Source organism: Ammospiza caudacuta, chromosome 7 (genome assembly GCF_027887145.1).
Source record: "Ammospiza caudacuta isolate bAmmCau1 chromosome 7, bAmmCau1.pri, whole genome shotgun sequence".
In the NCBI taxonomy this organism is placed as follows: domain Eukaryota; kingdom Metazoa; phylum Chordata; class Aves; order Passeriformes; family Passerellidae; genus Ammospiza; species Ammospiza caudacuta.
In genome coordinates this window covers 9,574,457-9,602,063 of record NC_080599.1, presented here as the reverse complement: position 1 = coordinate 9,602,063, position 27,607 = coordinate 9,574,457, and the positions used below count along the sequence as shown (strand labels likewise).

Below are 27,607 nucleotides of genomic sequence, written 5' to 3'. Positions count from 1 at the left end.
ATGTTCTTGCACAATGCTTGTATATGCAAAAATACTGGCTTTAAATCCTAATTCCATCTTCACACAAGGATGTGTAATCCTTCAGATATGTTTAACACAGAGCCATATTAGTTTTGGGCTGGGTGGTGTGGGTTGTTTAAAGTGTGTGATGAGTAATGGCAGCGTTAACAAATACCACTCTTGTTAATTTGGGTCCTCCCTTTATCAACCCTGTTGCATAGAAGTCACTTCTTTACAGAAGAGACTAAATGAAATTCCTTCATACAGATGAGAATCATGCAATTCAGGCTGATTAAAGGGGAAGTTTTCTGTTATTGTGAAAGGACAATTTAGATAACCTGTTTGCTGTTCATCCTGGAGAGGCTTTGCAGTTAAGAGTGAAAAGGAAAAAGACATTTCTCTTAAGAAGTGTCTTGAAAGAGCTTTTTGTATTTCCAGAAGCAGCTACATTGATATTGATCTCCACAAGTAGAAATGCACAACAACCACTTAGGTGACTTTATCTGGCCATGACTTTTAGCTGCAATTCCAAAATCTCATCAAATATGTTGCTATCCTTTAAAAAAGGAAGGAGAGCACAAATACCAACAATTCTCATCAGCCTTCTGGGTTGGAAAGACCATTTAATTTATGCTCCCTTAGCTGTCAGCCTAAAGTCTGCTGCGCAAACCTTAGGTCTATGTTGGACCTCATAAACTTCTTGAGCATCAACTTAGGTGCAACCCTGCTACAAAACCCTTCAGGTACCACACTGATTTAGAGTGGCAGGACTTCACTGTTCTAGCAGAGAATTTTATTTACTTGCTCCTGCAAATCATTTCCAGAGTGGAAGTGAAATCAGTGCCTTGCTATCTGGATGTGACAGGATTTTCCTCCTGTCCCAACAGACAACAGGGGAAGAGATTTGTTTCTATTATACCATTACATCTAAATCTTTGGTTTGAGAGCAAAAGGAAAATGCTCCTTTAAGAAGTTCTGCCTGGACTTTTTGGCATGAGGACAAACTGTGGTGTGCTGGAAGGAGCAGCACTGTCCCTGTGGGTGCAAACCCCCTGAAGGATGAACAGGCTGCTGTCACAGGGGCCACACCTGCAGCATGAAAACCCACCATGCCATTAACTCGATGCAAACGAAACACAAGTGACTCAGCTCTGCATCCTCAGCAAGTACTTGCCTCTGCAGAGATGTTACTGACAGACTCAGCTCTTGTTTGCAAGGGCTGTTAAATTGTCACACAAATCAACCACCCCTCCCTCTCTTGTCCTTGGCATCCAGCTGCTGAGCTGCTGCTGAGAAAAAAGAGGCAGAGTCCTTCAGGGCAAACGGGGACTTTCCAATGGGCAGAAACTCCCTCCTTTCTTTTGTTTTCAGTGACAACAGAGGGGTTTGTCTTCAGTCCCTGTGTCAGCAGGGAAATTGTGCCAGCCCATCACACCTAGGATCTGAACAACCTGGATTTTTATTGGTGTAAAATCCACAGTGACCTGACCTTCTGCAGGAATATGGAGAGAAGAGTCAAAAGCGATTCCTGGAATGTTGCAATAAGCAGATAGTGGTAATAAACATATATAGATAAAAAGGCATAAAAGCTCATAAAAGCATATGGAACTGATGTAAACCTAATAAAAAGAAGCATTCTGTTGTAATAAAGAGTGAGAGTTGCAGACCACAGTGTGAGAAATAGCTACTCACTTTTCATAGTTTAGGAAGGTTTATTAAACCTTATCAAAAATACAACAGAAGATTGAATGAAGAAAATGGTTACAGCACCGGGAGCAAAAGATTTTCCCCACCATGTTCTCAGGCCCCTCACAATGGAGGTTTTCCCTTTTTAACCCTTTAACCCCTCCTGAAGTTCTGTCCATCAACCCCTTCTTCGCTGTCCACTGGTGGAGATCTCTTCCTCAAATCCTGACTGGGGGTCAGGTATGGCCATAGCGACACGCCAGCCCTCCCAGATGTCCCAACCCCAGTTTTCCCTTGATAACCACCCGAGGGGTACAGCACAACTATAAATCTATAAACTTTTCTTAAGCTGTATACATTGTGAAAAATGCCCATCACTTGTTTTTAAAATTTTTAAAAGTTCATTAGTAATAAAATTGTCATAAAAATAGTAATGCAATTAGAATAATTTGGACAAGCTGAATTAGGACAATATGAGACAATAGAGACAAAGAGTTATGGATGTCCGGGTACCTTTTTTCTGGGCAGCAGGAGCCCAAAAAAGGACACACATTAACAAAGGATTAACCCTTAAAAGGAATGGCCCGTTGCATATTCATACACTTCATACATGATGCATAAATTCCATTCAAATACAGGATTCTGTCTGGTCATCATCAACTTCTTCCTTCTAATCCTAACAGTGCTTTCAAGGCAGGAAGAAGTTCGTTTCTTCTGATAAGAGGGCAATAAATTCTTTTCTCTGAAAGATTTAGGTTTCCTGTGGCTGCTATCGGGTGCGAGTGCCTCATTCCTTTCTTAAAAAAATCCCACTGACATAGTTCTTATTTTAATTACAAAAGCTACCTTTCAATTACAAGACTACATTTATCATATTATTAAAATGTTAATACAGCACTACTAATCAATACATCAAAATACATATGGTAAATATCTGCATAGAGCCATATAATGTGCTCTTTTCACATACATTATATTTGTCTAATAATTGTGAGAGTCAATCATCACATGACTCATCTATCACAACAGGAAAAGAAGTTTCTGGTGGGAGGGACACTGGTTTTAAAGGTAGGACCTGTTCTTGAGGTTTGATTTGTTCCCTCTTTCAGATTACAAGGAAGTCATGGTGTTCCAGAGTAGAAGCTGGAGCCAAAAGTTTGAGAACAGGATGTGATAAGATCACCAGAGTATTTTATCTGTATCTAGGAAGAAGCCTTGCAGAGCTTCTTTTTGACTTTTACTGAAAGTAGAAGTCCTGTTTTTACCAAGAATTTTGATCTCTTGGTGTTTTGGAGGAAGAAAAAGAAAACAACAAAGCACCTGAAGTGTGCATTGAGGTGAGGTATATCACAGAGGGCTGAGGGCTCACCAAGGCAAGAGAGACCCTCCTGTGACCATGGTCACAGGGGTTTTCAGGTGAAGGGAGAGACGAGAATGTTGACTCCATGTTCAGAAGGCTTGATTTATTATTTTATGATGTATATATTACATTATAACTATACTAAAATGGAAAAGAAGGTAAGGTTTCCTCTCATAAGCTAGCTAAGCTAAGAATAGAAAAGAATGATAACAAAAGGCAGCTCTCTCGGGCTTTGTCCGAGATAGCTCGGTCCTTGATTGGCCACTCATTATAAAGATCCAAGATGGGCCAATCACAGGTGGACCTGTTGCATTCCACAGCAGCAGATAATCATTGTTTACATTTTGTTGCTGAAACTGCAGCTTCTCAGGAGGAAAAATCCTAAGAAAGGATTTTTCATAAAAGATGTCTGCAACATGTCACCTTTTTTTATTTAGTTAAATTAAAAGAAAAATGCTTGTAATTTTCTCTGCTGGGCTCATGCAGAGAAAAGGACCAACACTTGACTGGTTATCTGTTGCCAATCAAACATCACTCAAGTGCTCCTGTGGAATGAACAGGGAATTTCTTCACCTGTAGAACATAAAATTCTATCATATCACTAAAACAATTTTACAATATAAGATAAAGAAAAACAATGCAAAGAAAATTCAAGTTCAAGGAGCTGAGTTTCAGGAAAAGTCCATGGACTGAAGATATTCCTCTTTGCCATCTCTGAAAGTTCCTTTTGGTCCTGAAACAGGCTTGCTACAGAAAAATCCATCAATAGTTATCAAAAGTCCATTGACAGTCATCAAACAAAATGCTTTTGAGTTGCTGCCAGCTCTTTCAACCCTTTTCTTTTTTTTTTTTTTTTTTTTTTTTTTTTTCTTTTTTTTGTCTTTTTGTCTTTGTCTGAAAGAGCAGCAGCAGCAGAGCAGCCAGAGAGGCCTTGGGGGACCCTGGCCCATGTGGACGGACAAGGAACCCCAGATCTGGCCCACAAAGCGGTGGCCCAGGACCAGAAGGGGGAAGCAAAACCCCCAACCCCATCAGGAGGCCGGGAGATGGCCCTGGCTCAGGGACCCGAGCCCAACAGCCCAGGCCCAACCCACGAGGCAGGCTCGGCCTTGCCACAGGCCTGCACCCTACTGCCAGTACAAAGGCTGAATGGGCCAAACGCTTCTTTCCCCCAAAATCACCAAGGCACACCGGCAGTGGGGGAATTGAAGATGCCCCGAAGATCTCCATCTCAGGTATGGGAATGTTTGTTCGTCACAATTATTCTTTTTTTGCTTTTCTGCAGTAATATTGTCATCATCTATTCCTTCCAGACAATCTTTTCCTACTTTTTGGGGAATTCCTTTTGCTCCCCTCCCAGATCAACCTAATTTCCAGGGCTCCTTCCCAAAGTGAGGTGCAGCCCATGGCCTCCACTCTCCAGCTGGAACAGAAGGAAGCACAGAGTTTGCTGATGTGGGAGAGTGGGAGAGGAGCTTCTCTTTCCTGCCTGCTTTTCCCTCTGGGACAGGTTGGTGTGTGCTCATTTGGTAAAGGCAGGTTTAAACTCTGAAGCAGTTGTGTTTCAAACTGCTCCCTTCTCCAGCTCTTCTGTGGGTATCCTTGGACAAAAGACCTCTAGGTGGGAGCTCTCTGTGGCAGGTTAAGGAAGGAGGTTGATACTTCAGGGTTGTGACTGCTGAAAGCAGCTGGTTTCTGGAGGTGTCCAGAGATGGGAGTGGCTCCTTTTCTCACCTGCCTGCAGAAAAGGAAATTGCAGAGGGAATTTCATTGTGGAGATGGCCACCAGGGGTGTTTGCCAAGAGATGGGCTGGCAGAGAGGCAGGTCTCGTGCTAAACTGGCTGTGTGTTTGTTTTGATGGTGGAGAGGGTCAGAGATGCAGACACAGACACCAGCTGAAGGAACAGTGTGATTTACTGTAATGGAAAAGCGCAAAGAAGAGTCAGGAAAGGATTGGCTAAGCAATGCACCTCAGCATTATTACAAAAGGGTGCCTCTGGTGATTAAGGAAGATCCATCACCAGGTACCCCAATGGTTTCCCCTTCATCCAGAGCTGCACATCAGCTGGGGGAAGCTGTCCCAGCCCAGCCCTGCAGAGCCACGGCCGGGAACCGGGAAATCCTGCGGTGCCTCCACCTTTGGCGGCCACGAGGCTGCCGAGTGCGCTGTGAGAGTAGCCCGGCTCTGACAGTGACAATGCTGGACGAGCAATGTGCCAGAGCTTCTGCTGGGGCACAGCTGGTGTCATTCTCCTCTTGGTTTTCTCCCTGAGCCTGGCCAGGGCTCAAGGAGGAACCAAGGCCAGGTGTGGCCTTGTCCATTTTCCTCATGCAGAAAGGTGAAGACGTGTTTCACCAGTGAATGGATGCAACAATCCTTTTGATAATAACACTTGGTTAAGTAGCAGATAAATAGAACATTGGGTTGGGAAGGTGATCTAGAGGGCAGCTTTGGCTCAGGTCCTGTTGTTGAGGCTTCAGTCAGGGTCTGTTGTTCAGGCCTTAGTCCTTCAGTATTTTGTGGTGCAAATCACACCTGTGCAGAGCTGGAAACAAACAAGTCTGTCCTTAGCACATTTGAGACAGGGAACAGGATTAACCCTGTAAGGCCAGGCTAGGGCCCAGAGCAGAAGGCCAGCACCCTGCTTTGCCCACAGGCAGCCCTGCAGAGCAAGCAGCCCTCCTGCCCAGGGGCTGAGGTGCCCGAAGCTGCCTCCCCGCTGTGCAGCTCTGCAGAGCCCGCGGGGCACAGGGTCCTGGGCAGCCAGGGCAGCCCGGCTGCCTTGGAGCACAAGGAGTGGCCCAGAGAGAAGCTGCTGCCCTTTGCTTTGGAACTGATCCTCAGAGTCTTGTCATTAATCCACAGTGTCTGATGTGTTTTCCTTTCCTCTCCCAAATTTAACACAGCTTTTTGAGAAAATTGACTGATATAGCTTCTGCTGTTGGTGGTGGTGCTTTTGTCTGCAGGTGAGGGCAGGTGATTTGAATCAAGGACAGAGTCCATTGTTTACACCCCAGCCTTTGCCAAGTCAAGAAAACCATTCACAATTGGGTTACCACTGCTGAGCTGTTTTCCTAGGTTTTGGAAAGCTACCACCATAAGAAACCCAAGAGATTTTCCTCCAGGACGATACCAGCAGTAGCATGATGCCAATGTTTTCCACCCCTTTTCTGTGTCTTTTAAGAGTTCCTCATTGCCCAGAAGGAATGAAATTACCTGTGATAATGTGATTTGAGAGCTCTCTGTTGTTCATTGCCAGATGAGTGTTCATGACAAGCTGGACACCCCACTCATGGCTCTGTCGAGTTAAATTGATCCCAATTCTGTGCAAACAGCAGCCCTGAGATGCTGAGAAGAGCAGGCACAGTGGGTGGGCGTGCATGCACGCACCTGGGGGCGGACTGCTGAGTGGGCAGAAGGTTTTGCACTGCGGTAAATCATCACACTCCGAAGCTGGAGGAAGAAAACAAATCTATATGAAATGAAAAGATATAAATCTATATGAAATTAAAAGATATAAAAATGAATGAAATAATACATATTAATTCATCATAGATGCAATTTAACAGCTATATACTCTTGCCAGCTGGGGGTCTGTGTACAAATCACGAACGGGACGGGGCTGCTGAGGAACGCGCCTCGAGCTGTTTGTTTTCCAGCATCAGTCTCATTACTTGGTTATGACCATGGGAAGATGCCAGCAGCTCACATCGCTGGCAGCAGGCAATGAACTTAATGTTACAACTTACTTTAAAAGTTTTTTGACCAATCACACAAGCAAAAGCATATTGACAGTAGTTCTATCCAATCACTATAAGCACACGTACCTTTTGTTAAAACACTGCTTGCTTATTTTGAATACAATACCTGCTTGTAAGCCTTAAAACACAATGGACAGAGCTCCATTTTTAAGCTTAGAAGTTCCTAATATCTGGCTAGAGATACTTTTTTGAAGCTTAGGGAGTCATTCTAGCCAAGCATTAATACACAGACCATTGTTCTATTTGTCCTTATTTTTCTACTACTTATATAACTTTTCTGCATACAAGTCTTATGGCTGCTGCTTAGCTCTAATCACAGTTCTGCTGTCTCTGAGGCCTGCCTTTTGCAGCTTTCCCAAAACCCTCTGGTTTGAAGGATTCCCACAATTCCCTCTCTCGGTACAACTAAAAAGAAACCTTTGTAACCATGCTGTTTGTTAACTACCTTGCATTTCGTACTTTTACTATAGTATACCTGCTTATTACTTGCTTAAACCATTCTTTTTGCTAGCATTAAGCCTTGCTATATTCCAAGACAGCAATTTTAATGCTGTGAAAGTCCAGTCACTTCAAAGGGCATAAGTCATATCTGACAGCAATTACAAGTCATTGTCCAAAAAAGTTTAGCCTGTTCCAAGGTCTTAATTCAAAACCTTCCTCCATGTCTATACCTTCACCCACCATCTCTGTGAGATTTCAAGAACTCTCTGTGAGTTCTTGAATCCATTTCCTCCCATTCTCTCTTGTATGATAAAAACTTTTTGATAGTTTTGTCCATCATTTATTACACACACCAAAGTATGCAAGGTATTACTACTACTATCACTACCAAAACCCCCAATACATATAAAGACCTATTCTACAAAGTTCCCTTGGCCAAGGTGCAAAGCTCCATCCTTGGAACAAATCATCTAACCATGACCCACCATCTTCTTTAACTGGAGCTGTCAAATCTTTCAGCTTTTGTATGCTTTTGTGGATGGATTCAGTGAGTGATCAGACAGCTTCATGCAACACAATCCTTCAAATTCCTCACAACGATGCCCATGTGCCTGTAAAAGAAAATCAATTGCTGCTCTGTTCTGTAAGGTTGCATGTCTGACAGAACTAACATCAGTCATCATGTCACTAATTGCAATGGAAGTAGCACTGTCTTCTTTCTTCAGCCAACACCCCAATTGGTGTAATGGTTTCAATGCCTCGCCTGAGGCAAGTTGATGGAGAAATAAATTCGATGTACCTCATTTTGCAGGGCCCTAGGGTCTGAAATTGCTATTACAGTTTTCTTTATAATGGGCACATCTTTTTTCTCTCTTTTCTCTTGATGGCTTATTTAACGCTAGGTGCTATCACAGTGAGTTGTCTGATGCTAGATGGGCCACCTTTAATTTCTGAGGGAATGTCCTGCCAGGCTCTATCTCCACAAATGAGCCAATATTCTGTTGCTAATTGATGTGGGGACTCATCTAGGTCATCTACTCGTCAGCAGTTTCACCCTTAGGGGGCACTGGGGTAGTACAATTGCACCACAAACTTGAGTATCTGTCCTCAGGATGTTGGGGAGTAATATTTAACTGTTTATCTCCGTGGTACTGAAACTCAGCAAAAAATTCCATCACCAATGAACCAAGAATTCCAATTCTTGAGGTTCAGAAGGTGCTTTAAGATGATCAGGGGCCCAGTGATGCCAGCTGTTATGGGATTGGTCTCGTTGGCAGCCTCACACCAATATTTGTCACGATTGGGTATTGGCTACTCCATGGCTGGCACAGGCACACTGACCAAATGGGTTGCAAAGGATTTATCTGGGCTCAAATTGGTCAAACACATGATGACTGAGCCTGCTGACTTGGCTAAAGCAAGGCAAACATTCATTTTTGGTTGATCTACAGGCATGTATGCATGCAAAAGCAAGCAAGCAAAACCAACAAGCACCAGTATATCCTTTGATCAAACTCCGTGTTCCTGTTCAGCTGTTTTTTGGCAAAAGTTTCCTCATCTATTTCAGTTTTCAAGCAAATCTTTTAGCATTTGTTCAGGGACTGGCCAACTATAGGGCACTAAACTGTCCCTCTAACCTTCATTTTTTACAAATCTGGATATCTTAGAATTCTTTTGAACACAATGGACACCACGCTTTTGCTGAAAGAGCTCTATGATACAAACCATTTTCACAGTCCAAAAATCAACAATCAATCTCAAGATTTGTAGCTTTCACAGGTTGAACGGGGAACGTCTGTCATGAACCGTAGATTCTCTGTGCGGCTCACGTCTGCGTGCTCATTTCCCTGCTGGTGGAATTGTTCGTGCGTTCTTGTGTATGAGACGGTTTCACGTCCTTCACGGGGACCCACTTAGGTCCGACACCTTTGCAAATACAAGCATACCCTTTGCCCCAAGTGATTAGTGAAAATGATTCTTCAGTTTGTCCTAACTCAAGGTTTCTGATCAAAACTGCAGGATTTTCTTTCAATTTTTCCTGTGTGCTGTTTGAAAAGTGCCTAAAAATTGGAGGATTAGGTCCTGCAAATGCGCTATTCAAAACATAAAGACATATAAAGCTTTGCTCAGCCTCATCTGAGGTGTTGCTTGGGCCACTCCCCCTTTTGCTGATCTAGAATGGGATTTAGAGTGTGGTGCATCCTTTCAACAATTGCCTGACCTGTGTGGGAATAGGGAATTCCAAAAATGTGGCGAACACCCCAGTCCATCAAAAATGTCACCAATTTTTGAGCTGTGTATGTGGGGCCATTTGTTGGTTTTCATCTCGTGGGGGATCAGTTTGGCGAGCTCTGGGCCCAGTGACACTGACAAGGACAAAAGCAAAAGACGAGAGGCGCTCTCTCTTCCCAGGACCAAAGTCCCACAGCTTTAATGGAGAACAGCTCCAGGAGAGAAAGGGAGTGTCAGGATAGGAAAGAGGATGTCCAGGGAAAGAAAGAGAGTGTCCTCCTCATGGCAGGAGACTTTAAATGCTCGGAGAGGGGGGCAGTAGAAAGGAACTACCATAGTTTAACATAATAAATCACCACACTGTAGTTTTCTGCATAAATTACTGCACTTGTTGCAAACAAAATCCTGAAATCTCCCCAAACACAACCGTGCAGTCCCAAATGACCACAATGTGGGAGAAAAACCATTCAACCACCCTGTATTCCCAAGGACCAGGTGTCACAGGGAGTATCAATCCCTGCAACTAGAAAGTCCACACACACAGGCTCACCGGGAAGGGAATATCTCTTTATGAGGGGACAGAGAGCTCACTCTTCTCAGCACAACACACACCATACACCACATTGACATCCACCCACATCATCTTCCTCAAACATTCACACATTGAAAATACAACCACAATTACAACACACAGGAAAAATAGCAGCAATAAAAAAGAATTTGCTCAATTCACCCCCAGAATTGCTAGCAGGTCCTTATTGACACAGCAAATCCTTTCTGCCATCAGCCAGACCCAAGCCCAAACTGCACAGGTGTACGTTGTGCACAGGACATCTCTGTGTGACTTGTGAACAGCCCTTCCCCTGCATACGCCTTATGGGTTACTTTATACCGAGTTAAACGTTCCTTTCTCCACAGTGCCAGCAGTCTTGTCTGTCCCCCACGAGGAGCAGCCGAGAGCGGAGGTGCCTCCAGGAAAGGAATGTCCTGGCAGCGCCCAGAGATGTCCAGAGCCCGGATGTTCTCGCTGGAGCAGGGAAGCGTTCCTGCCGCGGTCACCAAATGAGGTGTGGAATAGAACTCCCCACAGTTAAAGGTAGGAGGTGGTGTGTTTATTACAGCCAGGCACAGGAGGAGTTGTCTCCTAAAGACATGTGTGAAGAAGCACTGTCTCTATACTGATCTAAAAAAATCTTACATATTCATATAATTCCCAAAACAACTAATACATATTCGGTGAGTGGGTTTTAAAGTGGGGAATGGTCTCCTTCTGATGAAGGCCAAGACGTCTTCCTCAATTTGACCTCTTTCCTTATGATCTGTTGGCAGGCTTTCACACCCCTTGGCTATAGTTGTAGTTTCGGGGCCCAGGTGCAGGCTACGGTCCTCTTCTTTGTCCCAAAGAAATCCGCATCCCATCCTGCTTCTTTAAACATATTACCCTAGCCTTAACTGCCTTATCTGATAAAAATTAACTATCCCCTATTATTTCTACTCTTCTTGCTATACTCTTTCCCCCTAACTAAATCTTGCTAAAATTTTAACTCTTCCAGTTCTTTTAAATCCTGGATTCATTGGCGTCATCTCACACGCCAGCCATGTGTGAGCCAATGCTGTAACTGGGAAATTCCACTCCTGAGCAGGAGATCCCAGGCCTGGTTCTGAGCTGGAAGGGTGAGAAGGATGAGATGCACGTGGTTTTGCTCCAGGGGATGTCCTGAAAGTGCATTGCCTACCTGCCCCTGCTGCTGAGCACCACACTCCACCTCGTTCTCCTGCTCAGCAAATTTTTAGGAATCCAGGGCTTGGTATGTATTTTTTGCTAACGCAACAAATAGAATGAATTTGCTTTGCAAGCCCAGTTTTGTCCTGGGTTATTTTGTGCATGGGTCTGTCTCCTCCTGAACCTGTGTCAAAGACCGGCAGGGACCTACAGGACACTCCTATTCTCTTGTCAGTAAATTCGGAGAAGTGATTTAAGTGTCAATAAGTATCAATCAGTAAATCAAATAATTTGGGGGAATGTGATGATGGTCACAAGGGTTGCAGGATGAAGAGAGAGGCGAGAATGTTGACCTCATGTTCAGAAGGCTTGATTTATTTTTTTATGATATATATTACATTATAACTATACTGAAAGAAATAGAAGGAAAAGTTCTCAGAAGCTAGCTAAGCTAAGAATATAAAAGGAATGAATACCAAAGGTCTGTCTCCTGGCAGAGAGCGAGACCCAGCTCTGCCATGAGTGGTCAGTAAATCCAAACATCCACAGGGGACCAATCATGGATCCACCTGTTACATTCCACAGCAGTAGATAACCATTGTTTACACTTTGTTGCTGAAACTTCTCAGCTTCAGCAGGAAAAATCCTAACGAAAGGATTTTAATGAAAAGATGTCTGTGATAGGGGAATATTTAGCATGTGAGTTTCAGCAAAGTATTGAATATGTCTTAGATCGATGGACACAAACTAATAAGTGAGATTGCTGGGTGTGCACGTGTTAGGGAAGTGATTCCCCGCACACCCAGTGCTGAGATCAAGGATTGCCTCTCTTCTAACCCTGAGCTGGCAGCAGGGATTGGGCGCTGCTTGGTAACGTTCATTTTGAAGACTTCTGTTGAGCAGGTAAGAATGGTCAAAATGAAATCTTTTCCTGCTGTTTCCCTTTGATTTACCTGTTTGAGGGTTAAAATTGTGTGCTGCAGGTGTGCTGGGTGTGTGCAGAGCAGTGCAGCCCCAGAAACCCCTTGGCTTGCCCACAGGTTGTCATGCCTTGTTGCCAGGTGTGCCCAGCTGTGGCAGGAGAAGGAGCCCGCAGCCCTGCCCAGCCGGGGCTCTCTGGCACAGAGCAGCAGCAGCGCCAGCACCGTTCAACCCGCTCCTGCCTTGGCTTCCCCTGGCACACAGAAGCCTCTGGAAATCAGCACCGCCAGCGGCGTTCCCAGCTGGGAGCAGCTGCTGCGGCGGGCAGATGCTGCCAGTTCGACTGCTGCCAAAGGGGAAGAGAGGCAGAGATGTACACGCACCGGAGCCCTGGGCATGTCCAATAAAGGTGCAAATATGTGGGGAGATTTGTTAGGAAGCATTTCAGCTGTGATGCCAACAGTGGCTTCTCTCCTGGTTCTGTGTGTTCTAGACGAGTAATGCAATGGTTGGCTCTGACAATTAAGAAGTAGATGTTATGTGGATGTTCAAATGTGCAGTGATGGTATTGTAATATATCCTCCCACAGTCCCCTTTCCCATCCCCCTTGCAACAGCCTTGGTAGTCAGGGCATTTGGGGAGGGCTGGCTTGTGACCAGCAGGCAGGGTGTAACAACACCTGACCTCCAGTCAGGATGCAAGAAAGTAATCTCCACCAATGGGCAGCAGAGAAAGAGTTGACTGACAAAACTTTTGGAGGAGCTAAGGGTATAAAAGGCAGAGCATCCTTTTTGTAGATGAGCACATGGCTGCTAGTCACAGAGACTCCCAATGCTGCAACTTTTCCTGATTCAGTCCTTTGTTAAGGTTTACTAAACCTTTAAAATGTTAAAAGTGAGAGTCATTTCTCACATGTGCAATGCTGTGGGCCATTATCTTGGTCTGGTTTCCTTCGCTTGGGTCCCATCTGAGTGCTCAGCTGGGATACAGGCTGTAGGTGCTTGGGGCACTCCTGGAGTTCCTCTTGGATCCCTGAACAGGGTTTGGCCCATGAGGGGGTTTTGCGCTGCTTTGTGATACAGAAAAACTTCCCAGGCTGTTTTGTGTTTTCTGTAGGGAAGGTTGGTTATTGCTTTGCATAAACTCACAGACCAACATGGAGCGTTTGCTTTGTGATGTCAGGGCATGGTTGCCACCTTGTCGTCGTGACATCAGAAGGTTGCCTTGGTGCGCATTAGGTCTGAGTGTCAGAGCAGCCCTAGGCCTTGCTCAGTTGAGGAGAACTTTTCTGGTTGGGGTATTTGTCAGTGGGTAGCTGCCCACTGACAAGAGCCTTGTTTCTTCTATTTACCTAACTTTCAAAAATGACAATGTTTCACGATCTGGCCACAGCAGCTTTTGCTGGTTATGCCATTTCTTTTTCCGCGTATTACGTTACACACTTTGCACGTAAGTAGAGTTTTCCATTCTACTTAGGGTAAGGTGTATCCTTACCTGGCTTTTGTATGTCTTCCTGCTCTTTCTTGGGGGCTGAGTTTCTGATTTTGAAAGAGAAAGAGCATTAGGATCCCACTGGTTTGGTAAAGCTCCTGTCAAGAGGTTCAGCTAAAAGGGGGTGTCTGTAGCCACAGGGGCAGCATTTGCAGGGGAACCTGCAGGGCTTCGTTCCCTCCATGGGAGAGTCTGTGGCAGCAGAGTCTGTCATTTCCTCAGTTTGCTGGGACAAGCAGGACAACTTCCAAAATGCAGCCTGGGAGGCCTTCTCAGAAGGCCTTCTAAGGACTTTGTAGTTCTCCCCAGAACTCAGGGAAGGCTTATTTTGTTCCAAATTTTGTAATGAAAGGATTTGACTGTCTATTTTGACCCTTGACAGAGTGCTAAAAGAGTGATTCCCTTTGCAGTGAAGTGCAAGTGCCAAAGCAGTGACTGTCTGCTCCTGAGGCCTGGAGCTGCTGCTGTGCTCTTTCACAGCTCAGGGGGATTTGGGGCAAGCTCAGGGGGATTTGGGGCAAGCTTTTCTGGGTGACTGTTTTCAGCAACTTAATGGGAATTAGTGCATGCAACTTCTTTTTTTAAAAAAGTACCTGAAAGACAAGAGAACAATAGCTGCTTTATCTGCTGGACAGAACAGAAGCATTGAGTGTTGAAGAACAATTTGCATTTTCTTGATCATGTTTGTATTCATTTACTGGCTAAACTGGCCAAAGTGTAGGCACAACCAAGATTATTGTCCTGATCTCTTGCTGGCTGTGTGAAGGAGCTATGTCATGTGGAGGGATGTTGATAAAGAAAAATACTCTCTGTTTGGGTTGACTTCTTCTCTTCTGTGGGATTCAGCAGCCGAGGCAGTTTTCTCACAGCACTTGTTCATTTTCCCTTGCCCACTACAGGTCACCTGAAGCATGTATTCAGAGGTGCTGATCCTGAGGTGAGTGAGAAAGGAACATTTCATGTTCCTGGTGCTTAAGAATTGTAGAGCAAGCTGTGAGCTTGGCCTGTGGCAGTAGAATGTAGAGGGCCAGCTGGGTAGGCTGAAAGAAAATCCATATCCATGTCTGCAGCAGCAATAACAAAGGCATCGCTGGTTATTTCCCAATTTTCCATTTCAGAACTTTCAAGGAATGAAAAGCTCATTTTGCAGAGAGAATGTTGCTTCTTGATAGTAGCCAGGGCGAAATGTCTAATTCAGAACTATTAGCAATTCTGTTGAATTAGCCCATTTAAATTTAGTTGCAGTGACTTAGAATCCCATTGTTATCAAAGTTTCTGATTTGTCCTTAGCAGAGCTGGTTGTAGAAATAGAGCTGAATAGCATAAAGTGCTGAATAGAAATAAGGTTATAAATTATAGGTAACTTTGTGTCCCTCACACTGCTCTCTGTCCACAGATCACAGAACCAACAGCAGTCTCTCCCCTGGCTCCCTCTGCTAATGGAGAGGAGGCCGAAGAGGAGGCAGAAGGGGTGGATGAGCGCCAGCCTCCAGCTGTGCTCACACCACAGCCTGAACATTCTGAGCCAGTAAGTGCCAGCTGTGTGTGCTGCTGTCTTTAGTGCAGGGCAGAGCTGCAATTTCTGACCAGCCAGCACTTGCTGTTGCTGGCTGAGGATGCTGAGTGCTGGAGTCCTGCCAGGGCCTGGTGATTGCCCCCAGCCTGTGACAGCTGGACAATGGGCTTTGGTCTGTCACGTTTAGGCACCAGCTTCCTGGCATTTTGATAGGGGCCAGCCTGAAGCATGAAGGCTCCCTGATCCCAGAGGGGGGAGCATGTCAAAGACACAGTGCTCAGCCTTGTTGGATACACAGGGGACACTGTGGCATGGAGAGACCTGTCCCCCTGCACAGACTGGCCAAGTAGCTGCAGGCACAAAAAAAAATGTTGATCTGACCACACAAGTTCTTTCTGGTGCTTTGTCTCCACAAACTTCTTGGGTGTGTTTACTTGGGAGTATTTCAGAGACACACTGGGGATGTAGAGTTGCTGCTTGAAGTCAGGGATTTTGGTGCCTTTGTTGCCAGGTTGCTCTTTTGCCTCTTCAGGCAGAGCAGCCAGTAGCAGAGCAAATAGGTGCTCTGAGTCTGCCTGTTTCTTGGTCTTTGATAAGCTGTGAGGAGATGACTGTGTTGTCCATGAAGCTGTGGGGCGGCATTCTTGTCAGGCTTGGCAAAAGAAACAAAGGGAGTAGTTCTGAACCCTTCTTCTGAGGCAAAAACCAGACACTGCATGTGTCTGTCGATACCTTCTATTGTGTAGTCTGCTTTGAAAACTGCATTTGAAAACTGCATTGGAGCCTAGAGTGGGAGCAAAGCTGCAAGTCCTTGACTGCTGTCTTGTAATGCTAAACCCAGGATGTACACCTTGCAATGATGCCTGCAGTATCTGAAGTGCAATGGGCACCTTTGTGGCTGGGGAGCTGCGTGGGCCCAAAGGACGCAGGGCTGGCGGCCGTGAGCAGCTGGAGATGAGGCAGCGTGGGGCCAGGGGGCCAAGAAGGCCAAGGGCACGGTGGCTGTGCCAGCAGCAGTGGGGCAGCAGGAGCAGGGCAGGGAGTGTGGCCCTGTGCTGGGCAGCGCTGCGGCCACAGCTGGAGTGCTGTGTGCAGCTGTGGGCCCTGGGAAGCAGAAAGTCATGGAGGGGCTGCAGCGTGGGCACAGAGGGACAGGGGAGCTGGGCAAGGGGTGCAGCACAAGGCCAGGGAGGAGGTGCTGAGGGAGCTTTAGCCTGGACAATGGGGGCTCATGAGGGACCTTCAGGCAGACTTCCATAGATCCCTACCTTGGATCCATAGAGCCAATGCTCAGCACAGGGGCTGTTTCCCTGCCAAACATCCCTTCACTGCATCCAAGGGCTTTAGACACTGGAGTAGGTAACACTTTCATATTTTGTTTATTTGTTTGTTTGCTAGAAGGAGAAGCCTTGTGCAATTTCTCCTTCTCCAGGGAGCAAGGGAGCTTTTTTCTCAATCTTTCCTGCCCTTTTCCAGCACTGGCAGAAATTCTGCTAGAATTTTAGTGTTCAAGGAGGCAGTTCTGGATAATGCAGTATTTTTGCACAAGAACACATAGTTTGGGGCAGGGATGTTGGTGCAGAATGAGCTGTTCTGGTGCCAGACCAGCCAGTAGGGCTTGCCCATCTTTTTCAAGTTAACGGCTCCCGTGCCTTTTGGCTGCCCAGGGAATCAGTGTGTGTTGTGTTTGGAAACTGAGTAGGAAATCAATGCCCTTGCATTCCAGCTGGTGCTCAGAGATTAGAGGAGCTGGGAGGCGCTGGGCTGCATTTCTGATTCCAGCCACTTTAGCACCATCAGTGTGGTCGAGTCCAAGCGAAGAACTTGCCTGAGCACAGATGCACAAAGAGAGCCATTCCCAGTGCAATGCTCTGGGTCTGGTTGCATTCCATAAGGACCTACATGCTCCAGATTCCCCAAGAGTGTGGGTTACTGAAGCAAGAGAAGAGCAAGTTCAGGATGGCTGCTGATCGGGGCACTGCTACCGAGTGCTGATGTGTGTAGCGACAGAAAGGACAGGATTGATTCCGGGTAACCCCCACGTGGCAAAAAATGTGCTTTCACGCTATGATTTAGAAGTTTAAACAAATGCTTTTTTAAGCTATATTATATTACACTAGTACTATATTAAAACTATACTAAAGAGATATTATACTAAAAACATACGAAAGAAAAACTCGTGTCTGTCTCCACACAGCCTTTTATCTAATTATCTAATCAGTCTAAACAACTATCACTAAAATCCAATTAACAAATCACTTTCAGTAAACAATCACTATAACACATTCTTCATGTACTAAAAAACAAGAACAGCAAGTAGAGATAATAATTGTTTTCTCTCCTTCTATGAGTTTCTCACTACCTTCCCTTAAAAAAACCTAGGAGAGAGAATTATATCTCTCTCCATTCAAAGAATGTAAATACTACAGCACAGTAAAGAGAGATGATAAAAGTGAGATCTGTCTATCTATCTATTTTAATCTTCCTGGCTTGCTCCAAAGCAGTGGAAGATGCAAAGCTCCCCTAAAGGCATCCTTTCAGGAGAGAAGTAGAGACAAATTCCATTGATTGATGCTGAGCAGGCAGAGATGTTTCCCCCTCCAGAGATGGTTATTTTTTCCACTCATGTTTTCCTACTCCAGCCTTTTCTGACCTGAAGCCTTCATTTGTCCTTTAAATTTTTGCATGTCTTAAGGGAGTGGAACTATCCCATGCTGTAGCTGGGGTCTGGTTACTCTGGTCATACATGCCATGCCATACGTGACACATGGTTTCCTTCATTGGCATCCCCAGAGCTGTGTAAGTGCATTCGTTAATGGGGCCTTATGAGAAACTCTGTTACTGCTGGTCAGAATTCTCTGTTGACAAAAGAGGGAGAAGAAACACCTTGGTCCTCCTCCATATACTGAGGTGGCCATAGAGGTTCTCTGACTTCCATCAGAGATCTTTGCATGCATCCTTATCTCCTGAATGACCCGGTTTTCTAACAAGAGTGTGGATGTCAGGAAGGAGGAATGCTGGTTCAGGCCTGAAGAGAAGGTGAACTCCAGAAGTGTCTCTCACAAGGAGTGAGCTCACCCAGGAAGCCTCTGCAGAGCCAGGATGGAGCTGAGGGACAGGGCGGGGAGTCAGTCACTACTGAAAGACAAACAGGACACGGCAGAAGCAGAGAGAGGCCCTCACCAGACCCTTGAGAAATGCCACCCGCCACCCCTTCCCTGTCAGCTGCCTGAGAGGCTGCTGGAGCTTCAGTCCCAGATGGCCCCTGATTGTAGGGCCAGGGTCACTTTGGAATCTGTGCCTCCCCTCGGGCAGAGAACGACCCAGGAGAGCAGCAGCACAGTGCTTTGGGAACGTGTGAGCCCAGCAGTCTGTGAGTCTTGGCCCACAAAGGGCGTATGGGAAGTTGAAACCCATCTTCTCTTGCTTTCTGTGCAGGTGCTTCTAGAGAAAGAGCAGGAGCACACTGCCTCATCTGAGATGCCATGCCAGACTCAGGGAGAGCTGTTCCCAGCCCGAGGGCAGGAAGAGCAGCTCAGGCAGCAGGTGGAAGAGCCACAGGAGAATGGCCAGGTAAGCCTGACTGGCCAGGGCACAGAGGGAAGGGTAGGAAGAGGGGCATAAACCAGAGCTCTTGGAACTGAGGAGGCCAGGAGTCCCACAGGCAATGGAAGCACAGAGCCTTGCAATCTGCAGAGATCAGCCCTGGGACAGGAGGTTTGCAATGGAGGCAGATGTGGGGAGGGAAGCAGAAAGAAGGGGCTGAATAAATGTGATTTGGAGGCTGCAAGAGGAAAAAAGGTGAGCCTGACGGCAGCTCTCAGTCCCTTGCTCTGCTTTTGTGTGTACAGAACATCAAGGCAGAGCCACAAGCAGAGCTGCCTGAAGCTCAGAGTGACATCATGGCAGTGAAGAGAAAGAACAAGGAAGACATGGGAAGAATTCAAGAGGAGAATCTCCACCAGCAGAGGGGCGATCAACAAAACCAGGTGAATGAAAGAGTGTCAGCCACTCCACTCATGAAATGTCCTCTCTTTTGTTTGTTAGAGAACATGAAGGAACAGCTGGATGCAGAGCTTCAGACAGCTCACAGTATGATCAAGGCAAGGCATAAGCAGCTGGAGGAAGAAATGAAAATCATCAGAGAGAAACTTAATAGTTTCCGTCAGTCTCTGCAAAACCAAGTGAGTGAAAGAGGGATGCAGCCACTGCAGTCACCAGTCTGGTGGTTTCTGCCCTTCTTGCCTTTCCAGTGCACAGCAGCAGGGAGTGGGGCCATGCCTCTGAGTGCCATGCTGCTGTAGTGTGTGTATCACAGTCACTCTGAAGGACATTTCCTGGTGTGCTGAATCTCAACATCTGCCTTGGACAGTGAAACTTGTCCTTTGGCCTTTTGGCCAGCAGTCATCCAAATTGATTCCTGCTGGCCTGTTCCTGCTCTCCTTTTTTCTTGAGGTGTTTTTACAGTGGAACTTGGTGACCCAGGATGGAGGATTGAAACAAGCTGTTGTATCCCCTGTCAATCTGTTCTTTGCCTTTCCTCACAGTCGATGACTCCTGGCTGACAGGGACAAGCTGTAGTGTCTGACTGCTTTGTTCTGTTTGACTTGAGGTGCAAGTGTTGACATCTCACCGGGCAGCCTGTGAAGACTTGCAGGGAATGTGTGGCAATGAAGGACCCCAAGTTAGGAGTGAGGCACAGGAGCAGTGCCCACCAGAAATGCTCCAGGTCCAGCACATCATGGGCTCTGAACCTGCTGCCGCAGCAGCATCACCTCGAGGAAGTCCTTCTGTGAAACCTGGGAACTCAGGCTCAGGCACATCCCGGGAACAGGAGATTGAGGAGGAGTACCTGGAGCTGCTGGGTACGTCTGGGGTGTTTCTTATCTGAGGGACAGTGTGTTGTGTGCAGGTGTCAGCAGAGCTGTACCAAATGCTCCTCCTGAGCTCGGTGTCACAGGGCCATTTAGGACTCCCCAGAGGCAGTGCTGTGCTCCGAGGCAGCGAGAGAGCTCTGGGTGTTCCTGCTGCCTCTGAGGGCACCTGGGACTGGCTTGGGTTTGCCTGAGCTTCCCTCTCTGCTAAAGGCTGAAGCGGGGATTGTTCTTGGATCAGCAGAAGGCTGTGACCTAGCAAATGATCTAGGCAAGTCCTGTGTGCCAGTGGCCAAACTGAACAGAATTTTTAGCTTCCTAAATTCTCCTTAGACTCTTGACTTTCAACCAGTCATCACAGCAAAAAAACTTCACAGAAATGGACTGACTTTGGAGTTTTGTCTTTTTGGTTGGAGATTTTTTTTTGGGGGGGTGGGGTGGGATTGCTTTTCTGTTGTTCATTTTTGGTGGGGGTTTTTTGTTGTGTTTTTCTCCATCCTGAAGGAGCCCTTCTACCCCACGTTTTACTGATGTCATTTTTATGACTGTTCCTGTTACCACTACTACATCTGCAGTTTATTTTCATGAGAATGCTATATTTTTGTCAAGAAGAGAATGCTATCTTTTTGTCAATTAGAACTACTTTGAAAGAACATCAGGTTACAGGACAAATAGAGAGCACAAGGTATTTCCCATGTGCCCTCAAAGAAAAAACAGAGACTTTGATAACAAACTTTATTTAATCTTCTAGTTTTATGCTTATCAAGATGTTTCCAGGAGACACATCCAAGTGGCGTGATCAGATAAAACTGTACTGCAGGCATTTCTCAGGAGAGAGCCTCCAGCCCAGCCATGGTATATCCCTCAGATCCATGGCACTTTTCCATACCTGATTCCCACTCTTTCCCATGACTGTTAGAATCCTACCCATTGGCCCAGGCCCTGCTCAGATCAGTCTCTAGGAAAACACATCAAGCCCTTTGTGATTCTGCAGCACAACCCAATGAATCTGCTTCTTGCCCGTAACAGCTGCCAGTGCTGTGCTCTCAGATAAGAGACCTGGTGGGGCTGAGACCAGAGCCCAGTGGATTCTGTGTCTGCCATCACCAGTTGGGACAAAAAGGGCACTGATCTGTGCCTGGGTGCGGCTGATCTCAAAGCCCATCCTGTTGTGTCCTGAATGGGGGCAACAGCTTGTCTGGGACTCAGGCTCACTCTGGCTTCTTCCCATCAGTGCCTGTCAGTGCTCATGCTGGGGCTTTGCCAGCCTTGTTGTGGTCGCTGCCCTGTCCCTGAGGGCTGGAGGGACTGCAGAGGCTGGAGCCTTCCTTAGCTGGGAGAGGGGCATCTTTGAGCTCAGCCTGCTCACAAACAGGTCAGGGTCCTGATGCTGAAAGCCCTGTCAGGATCGGTTACAGCTGGAGCTGCTCTGGTTTACAAATGGGAAGGCATTCCTTTGGCAAACTGCTGAAAGGTGGGGAAGATGTCCTCCTCTCCTGGGATTGTATGTCCCTGTGCTTTGTTTCCTGTCAAGAGAACTCTTCAAAGGACTGTACAAATCAGTCTCTGTGCTGGCCACCTGTGCTGCAGGGCTGTCTGGCTGGTTGTGGTTGTTGTTACCCAGCCGACCACAAAGGGCTCAGAGCTCCAGGCACTGGGGCTGCCTTTTGTATCTCCTGGAAGCTGGGATCTCTGCTTTAAAGTCAGCATCTTGCATTTTGTTTCCCTCAGGGAGAATGGTGAACACCACTGAAAATCCCCTGATGAAATACACGCATCTGAATTATATTGGCAGCGGGTGAGTCCAACAGCAGTTACTCCTGCACAACCGCGGGCCAGGTGTGTTTGGGGTGGAATGTCTATCCAGCGTGAAGTCAGGCCAGCTGCAAAGATGATCACACACTGGGGATAGATTGTCCCATCTCTCAATGCTGCTCAGAATTTGTGAGTGGGCTCAGAAGGCATTGTCAGAGATGCCTTGCTACCGAGGTCTTGCCTGCATCAAGGAACAGGACCTGGAAGGTCTCCTTGTCTCTCAAGTGTGGGACAGCTCTGTGTTAATATCTTTAGAATTTTTTGTATATCTCAAAATCATACTGGCACACTAATGAAAAGAGAAGAAACTTGCTAGCCTGAAAGAGCAACCTATGCCCTATCAAAGCTGTGAGATAACAGTTCCTAGAAACAATTCTTTCCCCTGGTTTGAAGAGGGAAACACTCTGTGGTCAGGAAAGGAACCACACTGTTTAGACAGTGAAACCCAAGAGGAAAGACTAAACTCCCTTGAGAAATTGAACCCCAGTGCTTCAGGAACAGGCCCAGTGCCCATGCACTTGAGAGGAAAATGCATCATCTCCCTTCTGGCAGAGCCCTCCTGCATCCTGCAGGTTTTGACACTTCCAGCAGAGATCTCCTGTGTGGGCTGGCTTTCACTGCAAGATCTAAACAGCTTCTCCTTTCTCTGCTTCTGTTTTGTTTCTAGGACTTTTGGAGATGTTTATAGAGCACTCGACAGTGCCACAGGAGGAGAGGTAAATGTCAACAGCCCCTGCAGACTCTGCTGCACTCGAGGGCTTTCCCCTCTGGTGTGAGCCGTGGCTGGAGCTTTGGGCAGAGCTGTGCTGAAAAGGCACAAGAAACACAGACTGGTCCCAGCCCACAAAACACATTTGGGACTTTGTCTTCCTCAGCTGCCGGAAGGAAGGCACAGAGGGCAGCGGTTCCTTTCAGAGAAGGACGCGCTCACTCGCTCTCCATTGCTAAAACAAAGGTGGTGCCTGCGAGCACCTCACTGCTCTTTGGGGCTACAGCTTCAGAGTCCTGAATTCTCATTTCTGGCTGCCAGCAAATCCATCTGAAAGTTACTGGTAGTTCCTTGGCCACCTGCAGTGCTGCACTTGGGAACTGCACGTAGGGAGAGATCTGCAAGGCGTCCCTGAAAGCCCTAAGCCCTGCCCATATCACAAGATGTATCCACAGAGTATTAAGGCATGGATTCCTTCTTCTGAGTCCCAAACAAAGCAGCAGAGAGTGCGGTCAGAGGTTTGTGGGTGATAACTGAGACACCGCTGTTACCAAGTGGTCAAGGCCAAATGTCAGTGGCCCCACATGTCCTGTAACTGGCTCCCAAGGGAGCAGAGAAATGGGCTGTTGGAATGTCAGTTCCTGATTACTGCAGTGCCTAATCACAAGGCAGTTTGGCACAGCTCAGCTGTGTCATTGCAAAATCACTCGCTCCACGTGCCTTGTGGTCTCGTGCCACCAACCTCTCAAGTTACTGATTTTCAATGTCATTTTAGGTGGCAATAAAAATAATAAATCTTCAAGGAGTGAGGAGGAAGGAGCTAACCTTTAATGAAATAATGATCATGAAGAGGTATAGGAGTCCCAATGTTGTGAATTATTTAGACAGGTGAGAGGTCATGGTCTTATCCCATGGATGTGTGTTTACATAAAGCAAACATGAGAGGTTCAAAACCCACTTTGGTCAGTGGCAGCAAGTAAAGCTGTTAATTTTTATTTATTCATATTTCTCTACTCATCTCCAATGGATGAGAAGAGAGTGCATCTTGTCTGCATGAGTCTTCCCTGGCACACCTAATTTGATAATTACTCACAAAATTATTCAAAACCTGGATCAGCTCTATCTTCCTACCTCAATAGCCTCAAAGTTCACTGCCTCCACATTTATTTGGGATTGATTTTTTAAAGTTTCTTAAGTGCAGATGAACCATCCTAAAGTGGATTTCCCTTGGATTGTTGCCCCTCTTTGCCATTGCTCTGCATGCCAGGAAGACTAGGTGCTTATTTCCAGAAACACCATGCCTGACATGTTTTTTATCTGGGCTGTTTCTAAACTGCACTTTTCATTTGCTGCCCATCTAAGACATCTCCTTTTTCACAGATGTGTTTTTCTCCTTGAGACTGCACAGATTGCAAATAATGCACAGCCAAGAGGGAATGTCTATTCCTTTGATTCTGTCCTTGTCACAAAGGCATCTGGAAATAAGAAACCTGGAAGCAAAAAATCAACGTAGCCATGCATGTTCATCTCTACCCCCTTGTTTCCTTCTTTCAGCTACCTTCTGGGCGAGGAACTCTTGCTGGTTATAGAGTACATGGATGGAGGTGTCCTGAGCGACATCGTCAGCCAGACCTGCCTGTCTGAAGATGAGATGGCAGCCATCAGTCGGGAGGTCAGCAATCCCAGCTGTGTTTCCAAGGGCTTGGGCAGGATTGTCTGGGAAACAGGGGCTCAGAACAGGAGAGGTTTCCTGTGCCGAGCTTTGTTCTGTGTTGCTGGTATGCTATGGGCAAGTAAAAGCATCTCAAGTGAAAGGCCTGCCAGTGCCCCTGCACTCCCTGTACTCAGTGCCAGTACTCTTATCTCCTGCAGTTGTATTCTCGCTCTGTCTCTTGTATTTGTATTTGCTGTTCTCCATCTTGCCTCTCTAAATGCTTGCCTGGAGTCTGTCTTCACTGCATTCCTTGCCTCTAAAAGCAAAGGTGCTGGTGGCAGGATTTGAAACAAACAGCAAAGAAAGAAGAGAGAGACTCGTTTCTCTCAGTGCTCAGCTAAAAAGGATAGGAGTGCAGCCAGAATGCTCTTTGCTTCTGAGCACGTCCACTGCAGCAGGAGTCATCCTGGCTGGTTGGCAGGGGACAGCCTACACCAGCAGGTGCTGTTGCTCTTTCAAAAGCTGACGTGCCTTTCCTCAGGAAGGTCCTGCTCTGCAAGTGTTGGAGCAGCAAGCTCTTCCTCTCAGTGGCCATTACTGTTCTGCCATTACTCCCCATTCCCCTGGAGAGGGAATCTTTTAGATTCTTTGTTTCCTTTCTTGTGTGATGAAATCACATCACTCATTTTTGTCCTTCTGTTTCTGTTTTCTCGCTCAGTGCCTGCAAGGACTGGATTTTCTTCATGCAAACGATGTGATCCATCGAGACGTGAAGAGTGACAACATCCTTCTCAGAACCGACGGTTCTGTCAAACTGGGTCAGTATATTCTTGGTCAGGTGCAGCGTTCCAGGGATGTGGGTGTGGGGTTGCTTGGCGTGACTGCCAGCTCCCCAAAAATGGTGCTGGTGGCAGTGCAGGGACCCCTGCTGCGAGCTGAGGGCACAGTTGCAACGTGCACAGAGGTAGAAGGAGCCACAAGCAGTCAAGAGTGGCCTTGCTCTGTGTGGGTCCCTTCCAGAGGGAGGGAGTTACAAGTCTAAAGTTTCCAAAGAACAAAAGCCACTGCTAGAGGCAGTGTAAAACATGGGGGGATTTTTAAAGTCGCCAATGCCAGGAGATTCAACAGAGCAATTTCAAACTTCTGCTGGGGAATTCTTTTGCTTGCTTTCCTAATTGCACAGAATTGAGATAAAACCAGTATTTTGTTTTCTCCTCAGCTGATTTTGGCCTTGCTACTCAGCTCACCCCTGAGCAGAGCAGACGGTGCTCGGTAACCGGGACTCCTTGGTGGATGGCGCCTGAAGTGGTGACAGGTCAACCATATGGCCCCAAAGTGGACATATGGTCTTTTGGAATTGTGGGAATTGAAATGATAGAACAAGAACCTCCTTACTTGAGCGAAAGTTCTGGCACGGTAAGGAGCAAATACTAACTGATCCCACTGTCTTTCTCACCTGTCCCATGTCCTGTGTGCCACTGGACAAAATCCCATTGCCATCTGCTGGAACTACTTCCACCAAGGTCCCCTCCTACAAATGTCCCTGCAACACATCAGCATCTGCTGTACTTTTGGTTGCATCAGTGGGGGAACTCAAGCCTTATCACATGCAAACAAACTCCAAACAAACTCCATTCTCACTCAACACTTTCCTTTGGGTTAGTGGTTCCAGTTCTTTTGTCTGTGTAGATGGCCTTAATAACAGGAAAAAAAGCATCTTAAAAGTTGTTATCTTTCCAGAAATGAAGGAAGGATACCCAAAACCAACAAAGTTTCTAAAACCGTGGTCTTTAGAGAGGAACCTAACCCTGTGTGCAGTTTCTTCTCACTGGAAAACATGGGCATGAGGGTGTAATGCACAGAGTCTCTTCTGCTGCTTGTGCAGTGCTGCTGAAACACTCAGTGACCGTGTTTCTCTCCTAACCCAAGCAACATTCTGCACGTCACCAAGCCAGAGCCTGGTGATGTGGAGAGCCTGCCAAAACCTCCTGTTTGTTTCCTGGCACTTTCTGGAATGGGCCTACCATTAATGCATTGACTTGAGCAGCCAAATGACTAGAGGGTGTCCATAGGGATGGAACCTCTCCTTCTTCTGACCTAGACAATTTTTCTTTTGCTGCAAAAATGGGAAGCTGAAATTTTCAGACTGCTGAGAGACAGAGCTGCAAGTGGCTCCTGTGTGCCCAAGCAGGCATTTTCATCCCAATACATTTGTGCATGCATCTTAATGTGTCTGTGTTGAAGAGGAGATTGTAAATGTTTGTTTCCCTACCTGGCTATTAACTGATGGATTTCCTTTCTTTTCTTCCAATTCCTATTGTTTTCAAGAACAGCACAAAAAGCTTGATGAGTTTTGTTCTAGGGCACATGCGCTTAAAGGACCAACAAGCACTGCAGAGATGCCTTTCATGTACTAACCCTTGAAATTAGTTAGTATAGCAAAGTCCCTCTTCCAAAAAACCATCTCAAGCTGGCATGAATCCTCAGAGAAGCAAATGTCCTTTTGCTGATGTAGTTCTCACTAACTAGGTCAGGCAATGAAATCAGCTGCCAAGGCAAGATCTGCAGGATGGTGGAAAAGCTGTGGCTGCATCGGGGTTTGGGTTTTTAGTTGGTAAAGGAAAGTCATCTCTGGGTCTGTGCCAGGGCAGAAACTGCCACTGAAGAACAGAGGTTAAACAAAGGGATCTGGGAGAGCCTTAGAGATGTGAAAGCAGGAGGTGGAGCCTGGTGTCTCCTTTCTCTCCAGGCTACATACCAGATAGCCACAGTAGGGACTCCACAGCTGCGGCAGCCCAAGCTCCTCTCGGCTTTGCTGCGTGACTTCCTGAGCTGCTGCCTGCAGACAGACGAGGAGCAGTGCTGGTCTGCCAAGGAGCTCCTACAGGTAAAATGTGAAGGGGCTGCAGGTGAAACAGGCTCTGAGGGATGGGCTCCTCCTCCACTCAAGCCCAAGGCAGCAGATGAGCCCCCTTCCTCCTCACCTCCACTCTTGGTGCTCTTCAAATGAAAATGGTGAGGAATCCTAGACTGGGCTGGACTGGCAGGGCCCTGTAAATGTCCTCTGGTGCAAGTGTCCTGCAATGAGCATGGACATCTTTAAAGAGATCAGGTTGCTCAGAGTCCTTTGCCACCGGAGCCGGAATGGTTGCAGGGATGGGGCACCTACAAGCTCTTGGGGCAAGCTGTGCCAGGGTGGCGCCATGCTCCGAGTAAACAAGTTCTTCCTTAGACCTACTCTGATTAGATGCCCTTAATGTTTAAAAATATTTGTCCATATCCTATTGTAACTGGCCCTGTTCATAAAGATGTCCCGCACTTTCTTCAAAGCCACTCTGAAGTCTTGGAAAGTGGCAATAAAGTCTCCCTGGGGCCTGTTCTTCACAAAACTGAATAACTCCAGCTCCCTCTGCGTTTCCTGT

General features: G+C 46.6%; 1 protein-coding gene across 1 annotated transcript in view; it reads left to right on the top strand.

Moving 5' to 3' along the window:
* The window catches only part of LOC131559631 (uncharacterized), a gene marked incomplete at its 3' end in the record, with an annotated part of 34,542 nt that extends 7,476 nt beyond the window's left edge, over positions 1 to 27,066 (top strand). Inside the window, exons 4-11 of the mRNA XM_058808048.1 lie at positions 15,014 to 15,145; positions 18,572 to 18,706; positions 18,985 to 19,317; positions 23,307 to 23,419; positions 24,086 to 24,203; positions 24,904 to 25,003; positions 25,405 to 25,601; positions 26,935 to 27,066. Of these exons, the coding sequence (XP_058664031.1) occupies positions 15,014 to 15,145; positions 18,572 to 18,706; positions 18,985 to 19,317; positions 23,307 to 23,419; positions 24,086 to 24,203; positions 24,904 to 25,003; positions 25,405 to 25,601; positions 26,935 to 27,066 (1,260 nt within the window). The remainder of the gene's footprint in view (positions 1 to 15,013; positions 15,146 to 18,571; positions 18,707 to 18,984; positions 19,318 to 23,306; positions 23,420 to 24,085; positions 24,204 to 24,903; positions 25,004 to 25,404; positions 25,602 to 26,934) is intronic.
* Positions 27,067 to 27,607: the final 541 nt, after the last annotated feature.